The sequence below is a fragment of the Saccostrea echinata genome, unplaced genomic scaffold (genome assembly GCF_033153115.1).
Source record: "Saccostrea echinata isolate AGI-Se365-2 ecotype Australia unplaced genomic scaffold, CSIRO_AGI_Sech_v1 ptg000043l, whole genome shotgun sequence".
NCBI classification, from domain to species: Eukaryota; Metazoa; Mollusca; class Bivalvia; order Ostreida; family Ostreidae; genus Saccostrea; species Saccostrea echinata.
The window spans coordinates 353806-371707 of NW_026889792.1; the positions used below are offsets into that span (position 1 = coordinate 353806).

Sequence of the window (17902 nt, forward strand, 5' to 3'; positions counted from 1 at the left end):
AAATGGTTTGAGGCCCGGCTTTGTGGAAAGTGGAATCATCCCAGTGATGAATCAAACATAATTCAGTGTGATGTTCATTCTATTCAACATACAAAGGAAATGTTAGAGTTCTTGTACACTTCTGAAATACACATTACTTTAGATAATGTAGAAGAGATTTACCAGATTGCTGACTATTATAGTGTTACTGAACTTATGGAAAAATGTTGCATATTCTTAGAACAAAACATATCAAAAAATACTGTTCTTAAAATTTTAACTATTTCTCATGAAAACAGCATAACGGATATCAAAAACAAAGGCCTTGAATTTTTAGACAAACACATTGAAGAAGTATTATTAAGTATAACTACTGAAGAATTCCAAGAAATTCCTCTGGAATTACTCTTGAATATTGTTAAAAGAGACAGTCTATGCATACATGAGGAACTTCTATTCAATCACATCAATCTTTGGACTAAAAAAGTTAAAGAAGAAGACATTCCCCACACCTGGCATGACATAAGTCCCTTTCTAAGGTTCGGAATGATGTCAATGGACTTTTTTTTGGAAAATATTGTTAATAAAGGCATAATTGACAATGAATTATCTTTGAAGATCATGGTGTACTTATCAACAGTTGAACAACAACCAGTACCAGAACAGCACTCCAAGATAAGATGTCTAATAACAGACCAGGACATAATTATCAATCGCTTTTTACGTCACAGTCTACATCCTACATGGGTTGTTGATAATTCCCTAAATGGGGACAGGATATCATTCACTATAAACTTAGATACTTTCTATTTAAGAGGAATATTTGTTTACGGTACAGAGACTGTATGTGAAGCAGGTCTTTTGGTTTCCATGTATCTTTATACTGGAAATGGCCAGCTTTTAGGAAAAAGCCAAACTAAGCAGAAAACTCAGAACTACAAAGAAATTCCAGTAATATTTCCAAAACCATTGCTTCTTGTTAAAGACACCGTTTATACAGTAGTTGTGCGGATAAGTGGAGGGCCCACTTATAATGGTGTAGGTGGCTTGTCGGCTATAAATGTTCAAATGGGGGAGACGAGCACTCTAAAAATTACTTTCCAAGATGCTTTTGGAGAAACAAATGTACAAACGGGGCAAATTAAGGGGCTCATTTTGAGAAAACGTTAAAATAATGAGTTTACAAGCTAAATCTTGAGGCCAAAGTTATGAGTGGCAATAGAAACATTATTAATTGTTCAATTCATACCTTTCTCTTTATATATTTCATTATTATTCACCATACAAAAATTATAATAAAAGGTCACTTTTATTTCAAATCTTTTTATTTAGTGCACATGTATAATATCTGTATAATTATATAGCCTTACTTTGTAATAAGTACAAGCGTTTAAAAAATCAACTGCCCGATAAAATGTTCTTCCCTCAACACACCTGTAATATTGCCTTGTATAACATCAATACATCACTAGACATATATCCACCAAAGGAATTTGGAGGTAATCTACTCCTGGACATTTCTCATACAATGACAAATTAAAGAAAGAGGACCAAGGGCCTTGAATCACTCTTCTGATAAATTGCACAACATACCTATCACTTGTATTTGAAGCCTCATAGTATTCTATTATCTAGATAAAACCTTGCAATTCTAAAAGTAGGTCATTGTTACCTTCATTTTGGTTAACACACTCTGAGAACACAAGATGCATCAACTGACAAAGCTTGATGATTCAAAGCATTATATTAATTGAAATATTTAAATATTACCTTGAAATTCCAAAAGTAGATCACTGTGACCTTCTTCTTAATTGAATCATTTTGAGGACCCAAGATGAAGCAACTGACAAAGTTTGCTGATTTTAAGCCAATTGGTATCTGAAAATATTCAAAAACGTAGGTCACTGTGGCCTACTTTTGAGTCAACTTGATATGTAACCTAAGATGCATCAATTGACAAGACTTGATGACCCTTTGCCTTATAGGAAGCAAAATATCAAAGTTTTGACAAAACATAATCTACAACATATCCTCATTCTTGTATGCAAGTTTTGTGATAATCTGTCCCCTGCTTCTTCAGAAGATTTTTTTTTAGCAACCTGTACTTTTTATATCATTTTCCCAATTATCTTCCCTTGCTTAAGGGTCACAACCCTGTTTTTAGTATAAATGAGAGCCAATTGACCAGAGATACTCTGACAATTTGACAAAAATTGGTCAAGGGGTTCTTGAGTTATGGCCCATATTCCTAAAAGTTGATGGACACTGCACAAATTGCCATAGCATTAGCTCTTTGAAGCCTTCTGCTCAGAAGAGCTAATAATATCATGATCCAATAAACTTAAGATACCACATCTAAGGGCAAATGATGAAAAGTCGAAGAGAATGGTCACTTTAAAGTGCTTAATTGTCTTAAACAATTCATTGAAAAGAATTTGCTTCCATGTGAAATTGATTTCCGTTTTGAAGATTTTTCTTATTTATACCCATGTAAAACTTTGATCAAGCATAGTGGCCACACCCTACCCCAGGGTCATGTTTTAAATCAACTTGAATCCACATTACCTGTGGATGCTGCAATATAAATGACTAATCTTTTGTTGTTCTTGAGAAGATTATTGATGATTTTTCCTATATATACCATGCAAGACTTTGACCACCCATGGAGGCCCCATCCTATCCCAGGGGGTCATGATTCAAACAATTTAGAATTTACACTATCCCAGTATGCTTCCATTTAAGTTTCGGCTTTTCTGGCCAAGTGGTTCTTGAGAATTTTTAATGACCCCACCCTATTTTTGTCTTCTCTTGATTATCTCCCCTTGTAAGGGGGCTTGGCTCTTCATTTTAACAATTTAAACTTCACTTTACCCAAGAATGCTTTGTACCAACTCTGCTTAAAATCAGCCTAGTAGTTCTTGGGAAGTTGAAAATGTGAAATGTTTACAGACAGATGGATGGACAGCTAAATGGTCGGACGGACAATTGGTGATCAGAAAAGCTCAAATGAGCTTTCAGCTGAGATGAACTAAAAACAAAACCATCAAGTCTTTATTTCTCAATCAGCAAAATAAAGACACATATTACAAAGCAACTCATTTGTATACCCAACAAAAAAGCTTACTGTGATGGAATGAAAACAAAATGATATACACTATATGCCTGACCATTTCATGGTTGGGGGCATAAAAATACTGAATAGTCTTCTGATAGAAATTGTTTACGATAGACAGGCATTCTGATTTCAGTAAACTTTGGTTAAGAGTTTAATCAAAAGATGAACACAAATAAACCGGACAGTTATGTAGAACCCGCCAGTCTAGTTTTTCTTTAAAAGCACAGTTCCATAAAATGTCATGGTTTCATCCACCAGATAATTCTGAAATGTATACATATAAAAGAATTAAAATTGTTCATTAACATCAGTAGCTGTCGAACTGTAGATTTATGATTTTACACAACGTTTGACCATGGTCTTTGACCATTACGCTGCAGATCTCAGTGCAATTTATGTCACAAGATTTTCTGCGCATGGTATGGGAGAATTCTCCACTTTCCAGCATTGGTCAACCTTCAATTCCGTAATTCCAGGCACATTCTTTAACCAACCTGTATATTTTATTCATTTTGTAACCCTTGTTACAGTCGTCTCTACCAACGAATAAACTCAATTGTTTTGAATTTTCTGCCATCCTACAAGAAATTCAAAACAATTGAGTATATTTGTCATCCCCCCACCATGCGCAGAAAATCTTGCGATGTAAATTTGACCATATTTGCATCACAGGATCTGTAGTGTTATGGTCAAAGACTAAAATATAAAACCTTAATGCAACAGTTCTGAAGCTATGACATCAGTTATCAGCAAAAAAGCTGATGAAAAATATTTTAGAACCTTTTTGTCTGAGAAAGAAATTAAGTAAAATATATGAAGTAAGTTTTGTTTCACTGCAAGCATCAAGACTCAAGTTTTTCTTTTATGGAAGTACAGAGTAAAGAAACAAAACATGTTTAAAAGATATATGTATAATTTTCTTACCCCCTCTTTCAATACCAACAATGATGGCAATTTATCAATTGGCATTTCAAAACACTCTGTGAGCTCAAAACAATGAATGCATTCTCTTTCTGTACAGGTGGTTGGTGAAATGCATTCCAAATGGAATACAGAAGGGAGAATTTCTGGGTCAATAATCTGACAAAGAAATGTGTACACACTCTGAAAAAAAAAGAACCATCAATATACAAAGGTGCAAGACTCCTTTCTGGAAAAAAAATTTCAATTATTATCTTTTATGTGAGATCCATTTTTCTGTTGCTCCACTGTGATGTTAAATAATTGTCCAATTACTGTTGTTTTGTGTGAATAAGACAGCTTAATATGTGCATTAAAAGTACATTAAATTCAGAGGAAAATATATTTCTATTCATTTAATATGCTATGAGATGTATACATTCAAAACACCATTCACTCCAAAATTGCAGATGGTGACCTACATGTACATACCAGAGCTGCTTGAACATTTTTTTAATGCCATATTATATCCAAAATTTGTAGACATTTTTAAAATTAAATTCGAATTCTTTCAATTTGAAATTTAGAATTGCCAAAAATTTATTACTCTACTATCAAATGCTCACTTATAGTGAGAAAATCATTCTCAAATTTGCTGGCTACTAGAGTATCCCATTGATGACTTTTCATCATATAACGTATCATTTCAATTTATTTCTTACATGTAACAACTCATGATGGCCAAGTTAGCATCTATCTTAAAAATTGTTACTTTAAATCCATATCATGTAATAAGAAGAAAATTGATTCAATAGTAATAACTCTTGTTTAATACATATACAAGGATTACTGTCTTCATTATTTATGATAATGATAATGTGCACTTTTCATGCATCATATGTATCATACCTGTACTGTGTCTGTATGATGAAAGGCCCTAGAAAATGACATTCCCCCATGATTTTCATACACCACAGTCACCATCTTTCCATTGTCTGGGAATGTCAAGGCTATTCCATCTGCCATCTTGAAGTTGAAAAGCAATTTAAAATTATGATTAATAGGCCTTTCAGTTCCTAAAATGACCTCCAAATACTTTTGAAAACAAGAGCCCATAAGCCATAAAATTCATCCAAGAGACGGTTGCCTTGTTGATCTTTAGAAGATTTTGCATTTTTCCCCTTTCCACTCCCATAAAAATTTTAATCCTATATTTGGCCCAAATCTAGCCCCAAGAGAATGTGATTTACTAAGTTTGATTCAACATGTTGGATGCTTTAATTCCAAAATGACTAACATGGTCTTAATGTTCAGGAGGAGATTTTTTTTTACAGATTTCTTTTTTTCTTCTATATCTTCACCTGTTAACCTTTGATCTTCTATTCTGGCATCTCCTTACTTACCCTTGAAGGCCTAATATGAATTTGGTTGAAATTAGCCTATTGGTTTTGGAGATCGAATATAGGTTTAGAGACATACCAGGTACAAAACTTACCCTTCTAGACAGAATTAACAATTCCAAGCATTAACATAATACTTTATTTAAGTCCAATTAATATTTTTCCAATGGCCCTTGATCATTCAAGGGCAAATAAAGTAGTTTACATTGTACTATGTGTGCAAGTACATGTACTGGGAAATAGGGTTTACTAAGAATTACTGAGAAGTAAGTTCTGAGCAGTGAACTTCTTCAAGTGAACACTTCAAGACAATATACCGTATAGCGGGGTGCTAATTTTGGCTTATTTTAGTGGTTTGGTAGTAGCCCGCTAAAATTTTAATCACTAAAATATTCAGTATTCTTCTTAGTGTTCTTTTGCAATGTGTTCAAACCCTGTGTCCGCTAAAATTAATTACACCAAAATGATTGGCATACATTTGAACAAGCAAAACGCCAAATTTTACACCCGCCAAGAAATCCCGCTATACGATAACTGTATCATAATGTCAAACCTCCTTTCTCTTTATCTTCTTTTCCAAGACCTACAATAAAGAAACATTTGCTGATGTATCCATACTTGTATAAAAAAGTGTTCTTGGGAAAAACTGCTAAAATCCAATTTGAAAAATAAATAGCACTTTTTAAAGATATTTAATATGGTATACACTTACATCACAAAATGCTGCTACTTCACTGTCCATTAGCTGAAAATAATCAAAGAATCTGATATACATGTATACATGTACATATATGTTGAGAAACTGCCACTTTTATGATTTCTCATTTGATTGATTACTTTTTGATATTAAGAACAAGATAGCAGTAAACATATATAATACATGTATTCAATATTGACAACTTACTGGCAAATCCTCTAATACCGGTACATCCTCCTTCGAAAGCTGAAAGAAAGAACAGTATATACTTTTATGCCCTGTTCACACCGAGAATTTACTAGTAATCTGAATGTAAGTTACAGCAAATTAAATTTGAATCCCATTTACACTGAGATTACAAATTAATTTAATTTGAATTAAATTACTGTGCATCAAATTACTCCGCATTAGCTCTTTAGATAATTAGAATTAAAATTCTGACACGTGCGTAATGGCAATATCAAGTCGCATGCCACATGTCAGTGGTCAGATATGGGTACTTATGCTATTTTTTTTTTAGTGAAAAACAAAGTGAAATTATGCTTATCACTGAAATGATTACAGACACCATGACATTATGTCTAATGGATCTGCTCTGCACAATGTGAAGTGATTTGCAAATGACATCATGATAGCATTATACAACATGTGTTAATCTGGGGGGGGGGGGGGGGGTCGGGTCCCTAAAAGGACCTTGGACGCCTCACTAGCAAAGCGCAGACCCCTGTTAAGTAAAGTGGGTATGAAAAGTCATACATATAAAGATTAAGAAATGAATGAGAACACGCATTATTTCACTTCTCATTAATTTACTGCGAATTAAAACTCTCTGTGTGAACAGGTCATTACATTAACTATCTCATTCCAAATCATTGTTAAAGAAAAACTAGACTAGTGAAGTTTTAAGAAAAAAAGTAGATTGCTTGATGTTAAATTGTTGCTTATTTCAATATCATAATCATTTCTATACACATATGTATAAATGTATTGTTTAAAGATAACAAATATGTGTACTTAGTATACATTATCTTTTACATACAGCATCAGACTTAGGATCTGTATTAATGTCTGAAGAAAGAGAAGGTACCTCAATGTCTGGTAGCTCATCAGAAATCTAAAATATATATAAATATATATGTATATACAATGAAAAAAGTCAAGATTCTCAAGACCTGAAAATTCATTTTATCTGTAAGTGCTTCCTGCCTTTTAACCTTTAATGGCTCTTCAGATCGACAGTTACAAAATGAATCTCAAATTGCTTAGTAACATTCCACAGGCATTGGAAATGGGGGGGGGGGGGCTTAGCCCCCACCACTTTTTTCAAAAGACGGACATAATATGGGCATTGAAAATTGGGGCTTACCTTTTTCTGTTGGTTTAGCTCCCCATTTCAGTTAGCCCCCCCCCCCCCCTTTCAATTTGCTTCTGATGCCTATAGATGTGTTCATAAGCACAACATCAATAATGAAGAAAAAAAATACTTCTACCAACAAGACTGATAACTGTTGTGTCTAACAATGCTGCCCATCATTAATAAGGAATACACATAACACATGAAGTTTATGACAAACAGACCCAAAATTATGCACAGACTGAGTAGCCAATTTTAGTCCTTTATTGAATTACAATTTAAAGGCAATGGATTGGTAAAATGTTTGCACAATTAAACTGTTATTTTTCCTGGACTCATAAATAGCCATAAGCTAGTTTTCGTCTTTCAAATATCAGCAATAGAATATATATTATTAAACCAGAATGCACACCTGGAACTCATGATCGATGTTGACTAATTCTAAAGTTTTCTTTGTTTTTACATTTACGTGCATTTGTGTTTGTTTGTAATAAATCATACATGCAATTGATGTTACTTTCCCCCTGACATGCTATAGCTGCATAAACTTGACAATTTTATGGAGACTGAGCATCAATAGCAATATAATTTAGATACTAGTTTATATATATGTCTATACAAGTAAGATCTGTACAGCAAAATCTTCAGACTGTGAAGAAGTCTGCGGTTTATAATAGTGCTCAAGAAAAAGATTAAAATGAGAGAAAAAGGGAGGAAGTTTTTTTCTTCTTCAATGAGTCATATTTAGCTTTAAGTTTATGACCATGAACAATATCCCCCATTGAAAAGTATTTAAAATACAATTGAAAATATTCACATGGATTCATTAGGAAAGTAGCAATCTACTTGTACTAAAACATACTCACATACCTCATTTTCAACAATGATTGGAGACAACTTTCTTTTTCTTTGTGGTTGTTCCTCTGCATTACTGCCTAGTGGTGACCCTTTCCCATCTAATTCCTTTGATGTTGATGGCTCCAAATCCTGCACATAACCATTATACAGCTTGCTAGAATAATACTAACATAATACAAGTCATATGTGATTACATGTAATTATAAACAAGGGCAGACAACTTACATAACATTCTGTGGATGCTTTCATGTCTCGTTTTCTCTTTTCCTTTTGGGTCTGCAAATGAAATATCTTGTGACTAAGGTGACCAAAAATCATAATGAATCCTGTTACCTTGTGTAATAATAAAATTATGACTAAGTTAATAGTGAAATGTTTGTTATTTGATAGATTATCCAAATTTACTGAAAGTTTATTTAAATTAATAACTATAATTACTGAAAAAAAAAGAAAAAAGAAAATGGAGGAACTGTTGGCAACAGGCTAGCAAAATGACACCTAGTTGTTTAATAGAGTTTTCAATAGCAAAAAATTGATTTTGCCATTATACCCATATGGTAGTGGGGGGGGGGGGGGGGGGGGTTAAAAGGCTATTGCGAGTCTCCTTAAATTTTATTCAGTGGTATTGTTTTGGATAGGGTATATGGGTATGCCCAACTATTACAAATGTACCAATGTACATTCCAATCACTATTAGGAAAGTTTAAGCTGTAGAATGAAAAAAAACCCAAACAACTAGAAAGTCATGAAAAATAAACACTTACTGATCTTGATAATTCCATTTTAGGGAGTTTACAATCATCATCAGAACCCTACATTTAAAAAAAATGCACAATTTTTAAGTAAGTTCATCACAAAAGTTTCTAAAAATGTTGACTGCTTTATATGGAATTTGTACCCAGTATGATCTTTCTGATCAATTTGTCAGTTTACTGCATGTGGCCATCCCTAATAAAAATCTTCAAATATTACATGTAAGTTCAAATTTAAGAGAAACAATCTCTAGCTTTCATATAATCACTTATATCAAACAGAGCACACTATTAATTGGTACAGTGGTAAATTATATTTTGATGCCTAAAAATACATCCAAATGCATGCAGTTTCTTTCAAATTCTGGTCAATTTTAGAAATTTTGTTGACTTTCCCCAGTGAAGTTTCAGACTAATTTCTTCAATTGTGAAGCCACAAGAAACTTTTAAAATTTTTGTTTAAAAAACTTTCATAAACAACAATGGCAATTTACTTGTACTAAACATACCTCATTTTCAATAATGATTGGAGACAATTTTATTTTTCTATTTGGTTGTTCCTCTACATTACTGCCTAGTGGTGACCCTTTCCCATCTAATTCCTTTGATGTTGATGGCTCCAAATCCTGCACATAACCATTATACAGCTTGCTTGAAAAATAATTAATACATTAAGTCATGCAAAATTCATTTTAAACAGGGTCAGATCACTTACATAACATTCTGTGGATGCTTTCATTCCATGTTTTCTCTCTTTCTTTGGGGTCTGCAAAGGAAAAATATACATGTATCTGTGTTCTAAATTCCTTGAACTACATGTATTTTAAAATTACTTACTGCATAATCTTTAATTTTTAATTTCAAAATTGCACTTAGGTTCTTAAGGCATATCAGTGATGAAAGCAAGTGGAGCAGGAGTCACAATGCTCATAAAAGTCACATCCTCTCTGCTTATAAGCTAGATTTAAATTTAAAAAAAAAAGCTTTTTATTCCCTGAACAATTTAACCAACCCAACTTAGCACAAGCGGATCATGATTAAACTGAACTTGAATCCACACGGGGGAGGGGGGGGGGGGGGGGGGTTACATCATGCTGCCATAACAAAATGATTGAAACAGCCTTGTTGTTCATCAGAAATTTTTAGCATTTTACTTCCATATGCATGCATTTTGTGAAAATTGATACCCTATTTAAGCCAAATCCTATCCCTATGATCAATGTTTTTTGTTTTTGTTTTTTAATTGGAAACTTAAATCAATGGAAGAGAAGGTTGCATTGCAATGTGAATTAGTGTGGCACTGCAACTATTGAAAACATATTTTTTTTTCATAATTTCTTTGCTTTCACATGTACCGGTAAATGGGTTTTTAACCCCCAATGTGACCCCATCCTACCTCCAGGTACCATTCAGTTCTTTAAATCTGCACTACAAAAGTCTCCATACATGCATATTAATGTCACATCATATTCCTGCTGCACTTGAGGAGGAGATTTCCAAACTTTTTTTTTCTATTTATTCAAATTCATGTAAAATTTGGATCCCATATTTTAATTCACCACAACCAATCCTGGGGAAAAGGGGGTGGGGATTTGAATAAATATTTTGATGACATCCATCATATTTCTGTTTATTTTATACTCTCCCCTTCCAAGAGGGTGTGGTTCTTTAGATAAATAAATTTTCTCTTCATCAAAGTATGCTTTGTGCCAAGTTTGGTTGATATTGATCCAATGCTTTTGGAGAAGTCAAAATATTAAATGTTTACTATGACAAAAACAATGAAGATTGACAATGGACATATTCCTATCATAAAAAGCTCACTTTAACCTTAAATTTGGCCCACGTGTTAAAAAAATTGATTATTATGATGCAACTACCTCAAGATCCAGCTCTTCAAAGTCTTCAAATTCATCAGATATCTTAATTAAAAAAAAAAAAATTGATTTTTAAAAAGCTCATAATTGTACAAAGATGTAAAAAAATATTTGCTATCAGTTCACCTAATCCATTATCTAGACTACCTCCAGTTATTAAATGAGGTGAACTGATCTAAATGCACATGTAGGTCTAAGTAGGATTGTTGTTTGATTTCATAATTAAGGATAAATAATACTAACAAAATTTAAATATCTTTGTTTAAATATGAGCCTCTCTAACTAAAGAAGTGATATTTGTTTCGTTGAACAACTTTATTTTTGACCAAGCTACAAAATTTGGTGAAAAGTGGGAAAATGTACCTTTATAGCTAAAAAATTATTTTTGAAAATTTAAGAAATATATGAATTTTTGTTACTGAAAAGTTTCTAGGAACATTTTCTGGAGTCTATTTTTACATTTTACATAATTAAAATTTTCTAATTAGACTTTGATTGAAAGAAATAATGAAAAAATAGCAATGTAACTCTTCTGTATGGGAGATAAGAAAATTTGATGTGGTATTGTACCTTTAATTCATTCATATAGACAGACTCCTTACTGTTTACCTTATTCTTTGCATTTAAAGATTCGACAAGTCTATTAATTTAATCATGAACATACATCAAAAAATATCATATATACATGTATAAGCTTTAAGATACAAAGTATGTGACTGTTTAAAAATATCATTTTTTTTCTTTACAGAATATATTTTGTGACAATTTTACATTATTTTTGTGTCAGATCACAGAAATTGCACTTGCATGAATTTATGATCTAACACAACCAACAGTGAGAAATTAAAAAAAAAAAATAATAAAGAGACAGTTACTATATGCTACATGGAAAGTAAGAAATGCTGTAAAAATTATCTGAGTTTATCTATGGTTATTTATTTAAATCTTAACAAGACTATTTCTTTCTTAATCAATTAAAAAAAATGAAAAATTTACTTCATGCAAGCATATTCAATTCCCTTTATGCCCTAAAGAAGGAAAAAGTTATCTTCCCTCACACAATCTAAAACATCATTGAAAACACAGAATTTGTTGTCCCTTACATAAACTCTTTATTTTTAAGCTAAATTAAAATCATGATAAATCATTTTGTGAAAATAAATAACACTACCACAAAGTAATGCTAACTTTATGACATTCCTTGAAGTCATATCTGCATGTCATTCTGCCCACCATATTATAATTCTTTTGAAAATTACTTTAACTTAAAGATGCTTTTTTAATACAATAGGAAAAGATTAAAGTTATTATTCTCATCCTATAAGCACTTTACTCTAACATTACTATTTTCAACATTCTTCATTTCTTTGGAACTGTCAATTTACTTTATAAAAGATAAAAGGAAGTACATGTACATGGCACAATGAACTTTGAAAGCATTATATTCTTATTTATACATGTAGGTACAAATATATTAATTTTACAAGGGGAACATGGACTTAGATATGAGCAGACTGACAGAAAAACAAAATCATGAAAAGAAAAGATCAATTAATCAAATCATTACATGCTAGAATTCAAAGATTAAACAAAAAATAAACATAATTGTAAATCACTAAAACCTCTGATAATTTCTGCCCTTTGTATTTTTCTGTAATTTCTCTCCTATCTAAAACATCAAAAAGTGAAGAAAAATACAAAAGAAAACTTGTCAATCATTTACAATAACTTCCTTATCTGTGCAGCAGACATCATCTACATGTATATCAAATCTGTTGGAACTTCCACTTTCCAATTCACTTCAAGCTAACCATGGTATTTAAGATATCAATGTTTGAAATAGCGAAGTTCAATAGTATTAATTGCATAACAAAATGTTTATCTTAAATAATGTTGTCCTTCATGCAATAATTTGGCTGCCATTATTTGAATTTCAAACAGGCAGACACAAAAGTACTTCATGATAATTCTTTTTTTAAAAAAACATGCAGTACTGAAATTGGGCCATCCTTAAAAAAATGTTTGTTTGGAATTGCTGCCTATGGGTTTCCAACCAAGGAGGGAGGGAGTGAGCGCAATGGAAATATTGAGTACTCAGAATGTACATAAAAATAATAAATAAGATCTTTGCATTTCAATCAATTGTCTATTAACTATGTACATGTATCTGCAAGCAACTTTGTTTATATTATAAACAACTTACACTGTAACAAAATAATGTGATCGGTATATCTCTCTGTGCATATTAGTCTACCATGTTGACGACACAATAACAAGTTACTCTTTCCCATAAAAATTAGGCCCCGCCTCCTTATATATAACTTTCCTTTTGCTGCATTATGAATATTCATGATTTTATTTGGAACATATCGGTACTTTTCACATTGTTTACAGAAATTGATAGGTGTTCCAAATAGGTGTGTATCAGTTCATCAAACTGACGCACCTTAAGTCCTTTTAGCAGGGAATCTGTCTTTTTAGGGTGATTTTCAAGAAATCAGCAAAAAATATCGATTTACTCTTAATTAGTGAAAAATCAGTACGGGTATAATAATGATTTCTATAAATGTGCTATTAGATGTATGTCCTTCTACAATAAAGATAATGAATTGAAATTGATTTTTTTCTACACTGTAGATGTAAATATTAGTGATAATTGCTGCCCATAACCCAGTATATAATTAATTATACAGTTAAAAGAATGTTCAGGCAAACACAAAACAATACCTTTTGACATGATTATAAAAACTTGTTGACAGGATGAGAAAATTCTAGAATGAAAATTTTAAAATTGATCATTTTCTTGAGGTAAAACAAAATTGACATGAGCCATTTTGAGCCAGTCAGTCGGGAGAGGGCAAATTTTTAAAGATGGCTTGAGGTAAATTCTCAAACAGCTCTTAAAGTATTACCTTTCCCTCTGGCCTTTGCATATATCTTTAGTGGTACATATTTCTTATTTGTTTTTAGTTTCTCCAAGTGACCAAGTGTGAATTGTTGGGGGTTCTCTATTGCTTCAATACCACATTTTCCCATTATGTAGGGAAGGAAAATAATCTTCCCTCTGAACATGTCACTAATTTTGGACATCCAATTTTCTGCATTATCGCTGTAGCTGGTTAGGATTTTCAGACAGCCACTAAGTCCATCATCCGTTGGGAAGGCTCTCTTCAAGGCCCTATTTTTACCATCCATTATATGAACAATCAGTTCCTGCAATGTTAAGCAAACACATGTATATACATGTACCATACATGCATGTTAGTGAATTTCTGAATATAAGAAAAAATTAAAATATTTTTAATGTCTTTCAGCTTATACAATTCTTCATTAACAACTCTTGTTGACATGTATATGTATGCAAAAACATGTACATTGTATGTGAGGAATGACCATTTACTTTGTGTCAATTTATGTTTCACACTGTTATTATGACAACAAGTAACTGTAACATAAACTCAATCCATAGTCTCTCACTTTTGAAATGCTCCTATCTGGTTTTGGTTTTGGTTTATGCTTCAGGCTTTGAGGGCCATACTTCTTTTTTAGGAACTCCAGACTTTCTTTGCAACCTTAAAAGATTTACTTTAAAATGACTTCACACTAACAATAGAAACATAACACACATTATCAAAAACTTGTATTGAGACACAAATTCATACTTATCATTTTACTTTATCCTAGCAAAATCATTGTCTCAAAGATGTACTATTTGGGGAAATCCTTGGCCCTATGATCATGTTTGTTTTAAGCTCAAGACAAAAATTTATCTACTAAATTACAGGGTGTTAACAATTTCCATGACCGCTTGCTCAAGAGGACAAGTTTGAATCATAACCACTCATCACCATGATGACTTTCCTTTCCCGACTACCAAAGCTCACTTGTCGACAAGCAAGCACAGATATTTCAGATTTCTTTTAAATTGATGATATTCATTAATCAGATTCTAAGTCTCCTACCAAATCTGGAAGCACTTTGCTTCATTTTCACAAATGTCATATAAAGAGAAGCACATAAAAAATAAATTTCATAATGACTTTTGTAAGTAAGTAAGTAAATCATTTATTATAGTGACATGCGTGTGTACATATGATAGATATAAATATTTTGAGGTCTGCCTTGGAAAATTTGTTACTGTATTAAGGTGTTTCCTACAGGAAATCATCAATGCTTTTTATAAGTTGTAGAATATACTATACAATCATTAGTAAATTTACCTTTGGATAACTTTTGTTCAACACCTTTTATGTCTGCCATATCTGGGAGCACCTCACAACCTGAAAATTTAGAGAAATACATTATTCTATTGTATTTTCATGCCAAATGAATGTAGTATACATGTAATTATAGCAAAATTTCCATGTCATCAGTGTCAGAAAGCACCTCACTGTGACTACCTGTGAAGTTTCATAAATAAAGTTAAACCTTGTTATCTTGAACTTGATGGGACTGAACTTTGAGATATCCAAGGATTTGAGATATCAGGGATAACATACTTAAAGAATAAGGGGTTGCAACTTCCAAATCACTTTGACATATCCATGGCATCTGAAATATCACCACATGATCAGTGTTCAAGATATCAAAGTTCAACTGAATATTCATTAAATACAGGTTAACTTCCGTATCTCGACATCGCGGATACATCGACAACCTGGGATATGTTGACGTCCGTCCATGCTCCCGGCAGTATTTTCTATATACTTCACTTGCAGACACTCTGATATGTCTACCTCGGTAATGTCGACAACCCGGTTTATCTCGACGTATATTCACAGTCCCAAGAGCAACATTTACCTGGTATATGTCGACATCGGCAATTTTCTGCTCTATTAAACTTAACTGTTTGTCAAATGGTCACTCGTCAGGCACGGATGACTCTGTGTATCTCGACATCATAAGAAATTCACACCTTTCACACCCATGTTTTGAGTACACACTGCTGAATTCATTCTATAGTCAGACTGTGTTTGTAGAAGAATCCCAAGCCCTTCGGTCTTCTTCGAGACTTTAATTGCTCAATTAGATGTTCAGCTTGGGCAATATCATCGATAAATCCATACGATTTTCGTTAAATGTACCGACGTTTATTAATATCAACATAAAGCACAACTTTTATAATTTGAAAAAGCTTACTGCATAACAATAAATAATAAACGCATTAAATTTAATTCTAACTAAGGAATTAAATGATGTTTTTAAAAGATATTTTGTTTTAAAAATTCATTCAACAGGAACTTGAATAATCAAATTAATGACATGATTAACTGAATCAGCCTTAATTCATGCACAAGTAACATCACATTTTGTTTTTATGAGCTTTCTTTTTGAAATGAGAAAAAAAAAATAATGCATCTAATTTTTTTTCTGTTTCTCAGATGTCGACTTTATACGGTTCGAAGTTTATAGAGCCCATTTCATATCCTGTTCTGACCAAAAAAACATGTACACGGAATGGTGGAATTTTGGAAAACTTTGTAAATTTAGAAAGATTTCGATATAGAGAAAGAACTTATTTTATAAACATTATTTTTATTATAATTCCTTAGATTTGGTAATAAAAATAGAGGGATTCCTGAAATAAGATGAACTACCGTATATTGAAGTCATGTACGTAATAAACCTGTCTGTTTTGCTATGCAGTGAAATCTTGGGTGTCTTGGGCATGAAGTCTCAACTCTGATACCTCAACATTTTCCGATAGTTCTGCTGATGTCGAGATAGCAAAGTTTACCTGTAATTGATTAATTATAATTTAAGGCAAAAGGAATTTGCTTCAAATCTAGAACTTCCGCAACCAATAAATTTACCAATGGATGGTTCTTTTTCAACATCTCCAGTGTCCTTGCTACCTATAAAATAGATAAATGCATAAATAACTAGTAATATTCTAATAGTAATGAAAATGGTTACAAATGTTCCTAAAAACAGATACACATACGTAGTAATGGGGGGAGGGGGGAGAGTTGCCAACTCCCCCAATTCTGTTGTGTTAAACCAGATTTTTTTTACCCATAACCCAATTATTTTTTATGGCATGGCGAGTCATGCTTTTCACCTGATTTTTGCTGAAGAACCCTAAATTTCCAGATCTGGTTTGTAAAATAGTTCATTCTAGTTTGATTTCAGCAAACAATTCACTGCAGATTCAGGACTGCATGTCTTCATTTTCGGTTCTTATTTAGTATTTACCATGTTTACTGATAAAAAAAAATCCGAAACTATAATACATCAGGATGTTAAACTTCTTTTGAACATATTTCTGTTCTTCTCTGCTTCAACTTTTTGTTTTATATTCAGTTCATGACATCTCTCTCTCTCTCTCTCTCTCTCTCTCTATATATATATATATATTACAATGTAATTATAACTTCACATACCTATTCTTATCCCACAATTCCCACAAAATTTGGGATTGTTGTGGTCAAACTTGTGACCACACTCTACACAAAACATATCTGTAAAAAAAAAAATACATATTTTATGATGCGATTTCTAATACTCCTGGCGTGTGCATATATATAGAAGACAATTTATGTTTTATTCTAGACTCAATCCCTGACGAGAAAATTCGAAAGTTAGGTTTGAAAGTTCTATATCTTAACATTAAGGTTTGAAAGTTCTGTACTTTAACATTTAAACTTAAAACATTACTGGCGTGGTGTTTACTTCTTACCGTGTCTGTCCTACCTTGTAACTTTTGTTGTCGAAGACGTCTTCAGACTGTCACTTCGACCATGCTTCGACTGAACGGTGAACACACATGTAAAGATCTCTCTCACATAGGCGCTTTGTATCCGTCACGCTAGAAATAATATTTCTCCACGCTCAAGATAATATTTCCTTCACGCTTCAAATAATGTGTGCAAATCTCTCTCACATAAACGCTTGTATCCGTCACGCTAGAAATAATATTTCTCCACGCTCAAGATAATATAATTCACGCTTCAAATAATGTGTACAGTCT

The 17902-nt window shown here is 32.4% G+C and overlaps 2 protein-coding genes across 3 annotated transcripts; both read right to left on the minus strand.

Moving 5' to 3' along the window:
* Positions 1-3016: 3016 nt before the first annotated feature.
* On the minus strand, positions 3017-10446 carry LOC133201216 (uncharacterized). Its single transcript, XM_061337010.1, has 13 exons — positions 10411-10446; positions 9771-9821; positions 9565-9681; positions 9068-9115; positions 8529-8579; positions 8316-8432; positions 7131-7205; positions 6299-6337; positions 6107-6139; positions 5948-5977; positions 4904-5020; positions 4019-4198; positions 3017-3358 (listed from the first exon to the last, which is right to left on the minus strand). Exons 1-13 carry the CDS (start codon positions 10444-10446, stop codon positions 3299-3301), a joined length of 954 nt encoding a protein of 317 aa, XP_061192994.1. The 3' UTR covers positions 3017-3298.
* On the minus strand, positions 9608-17682 carry LOC133201240 (uncharacterized). Of its 2 annotated transcripts, none has more exons than XM_061337034.1 (9): positions 17626-17682; positions 17316-17393; positions 16746-16787; positions 15153-15212; positions 14410-14504; positions 13845-14145; positions 10936-10977; positions 9771-9821; positions 9608-9681 (listed from the first exon to the last, which is right to left on the minus strand). In XM_061337034.1, the coding sequence occupies exons 2-7, from the start codon at positions 17389-17391 to the stop codon at positions 10970-10972; spliced, it is 582 nt and encodes a 193-aa protein (XP_061193018.1). In that variant the 5' UTR covers positions 17392-17393; positions 17626-17682; the 3' UTR covers positions 9608-9681; positions 9771-9821; positions 10936-10969. The 2 variants fall into 2 exon arrangements, with proteins under 2 accessions (XP_061193018.1, XP_061193017.1); XM_061337033.1 differs by having other exon boundaries at positions 17612-17657.
* Between the last annotated feature and the right edge of the window lie 220 nt (positions 17683-17902).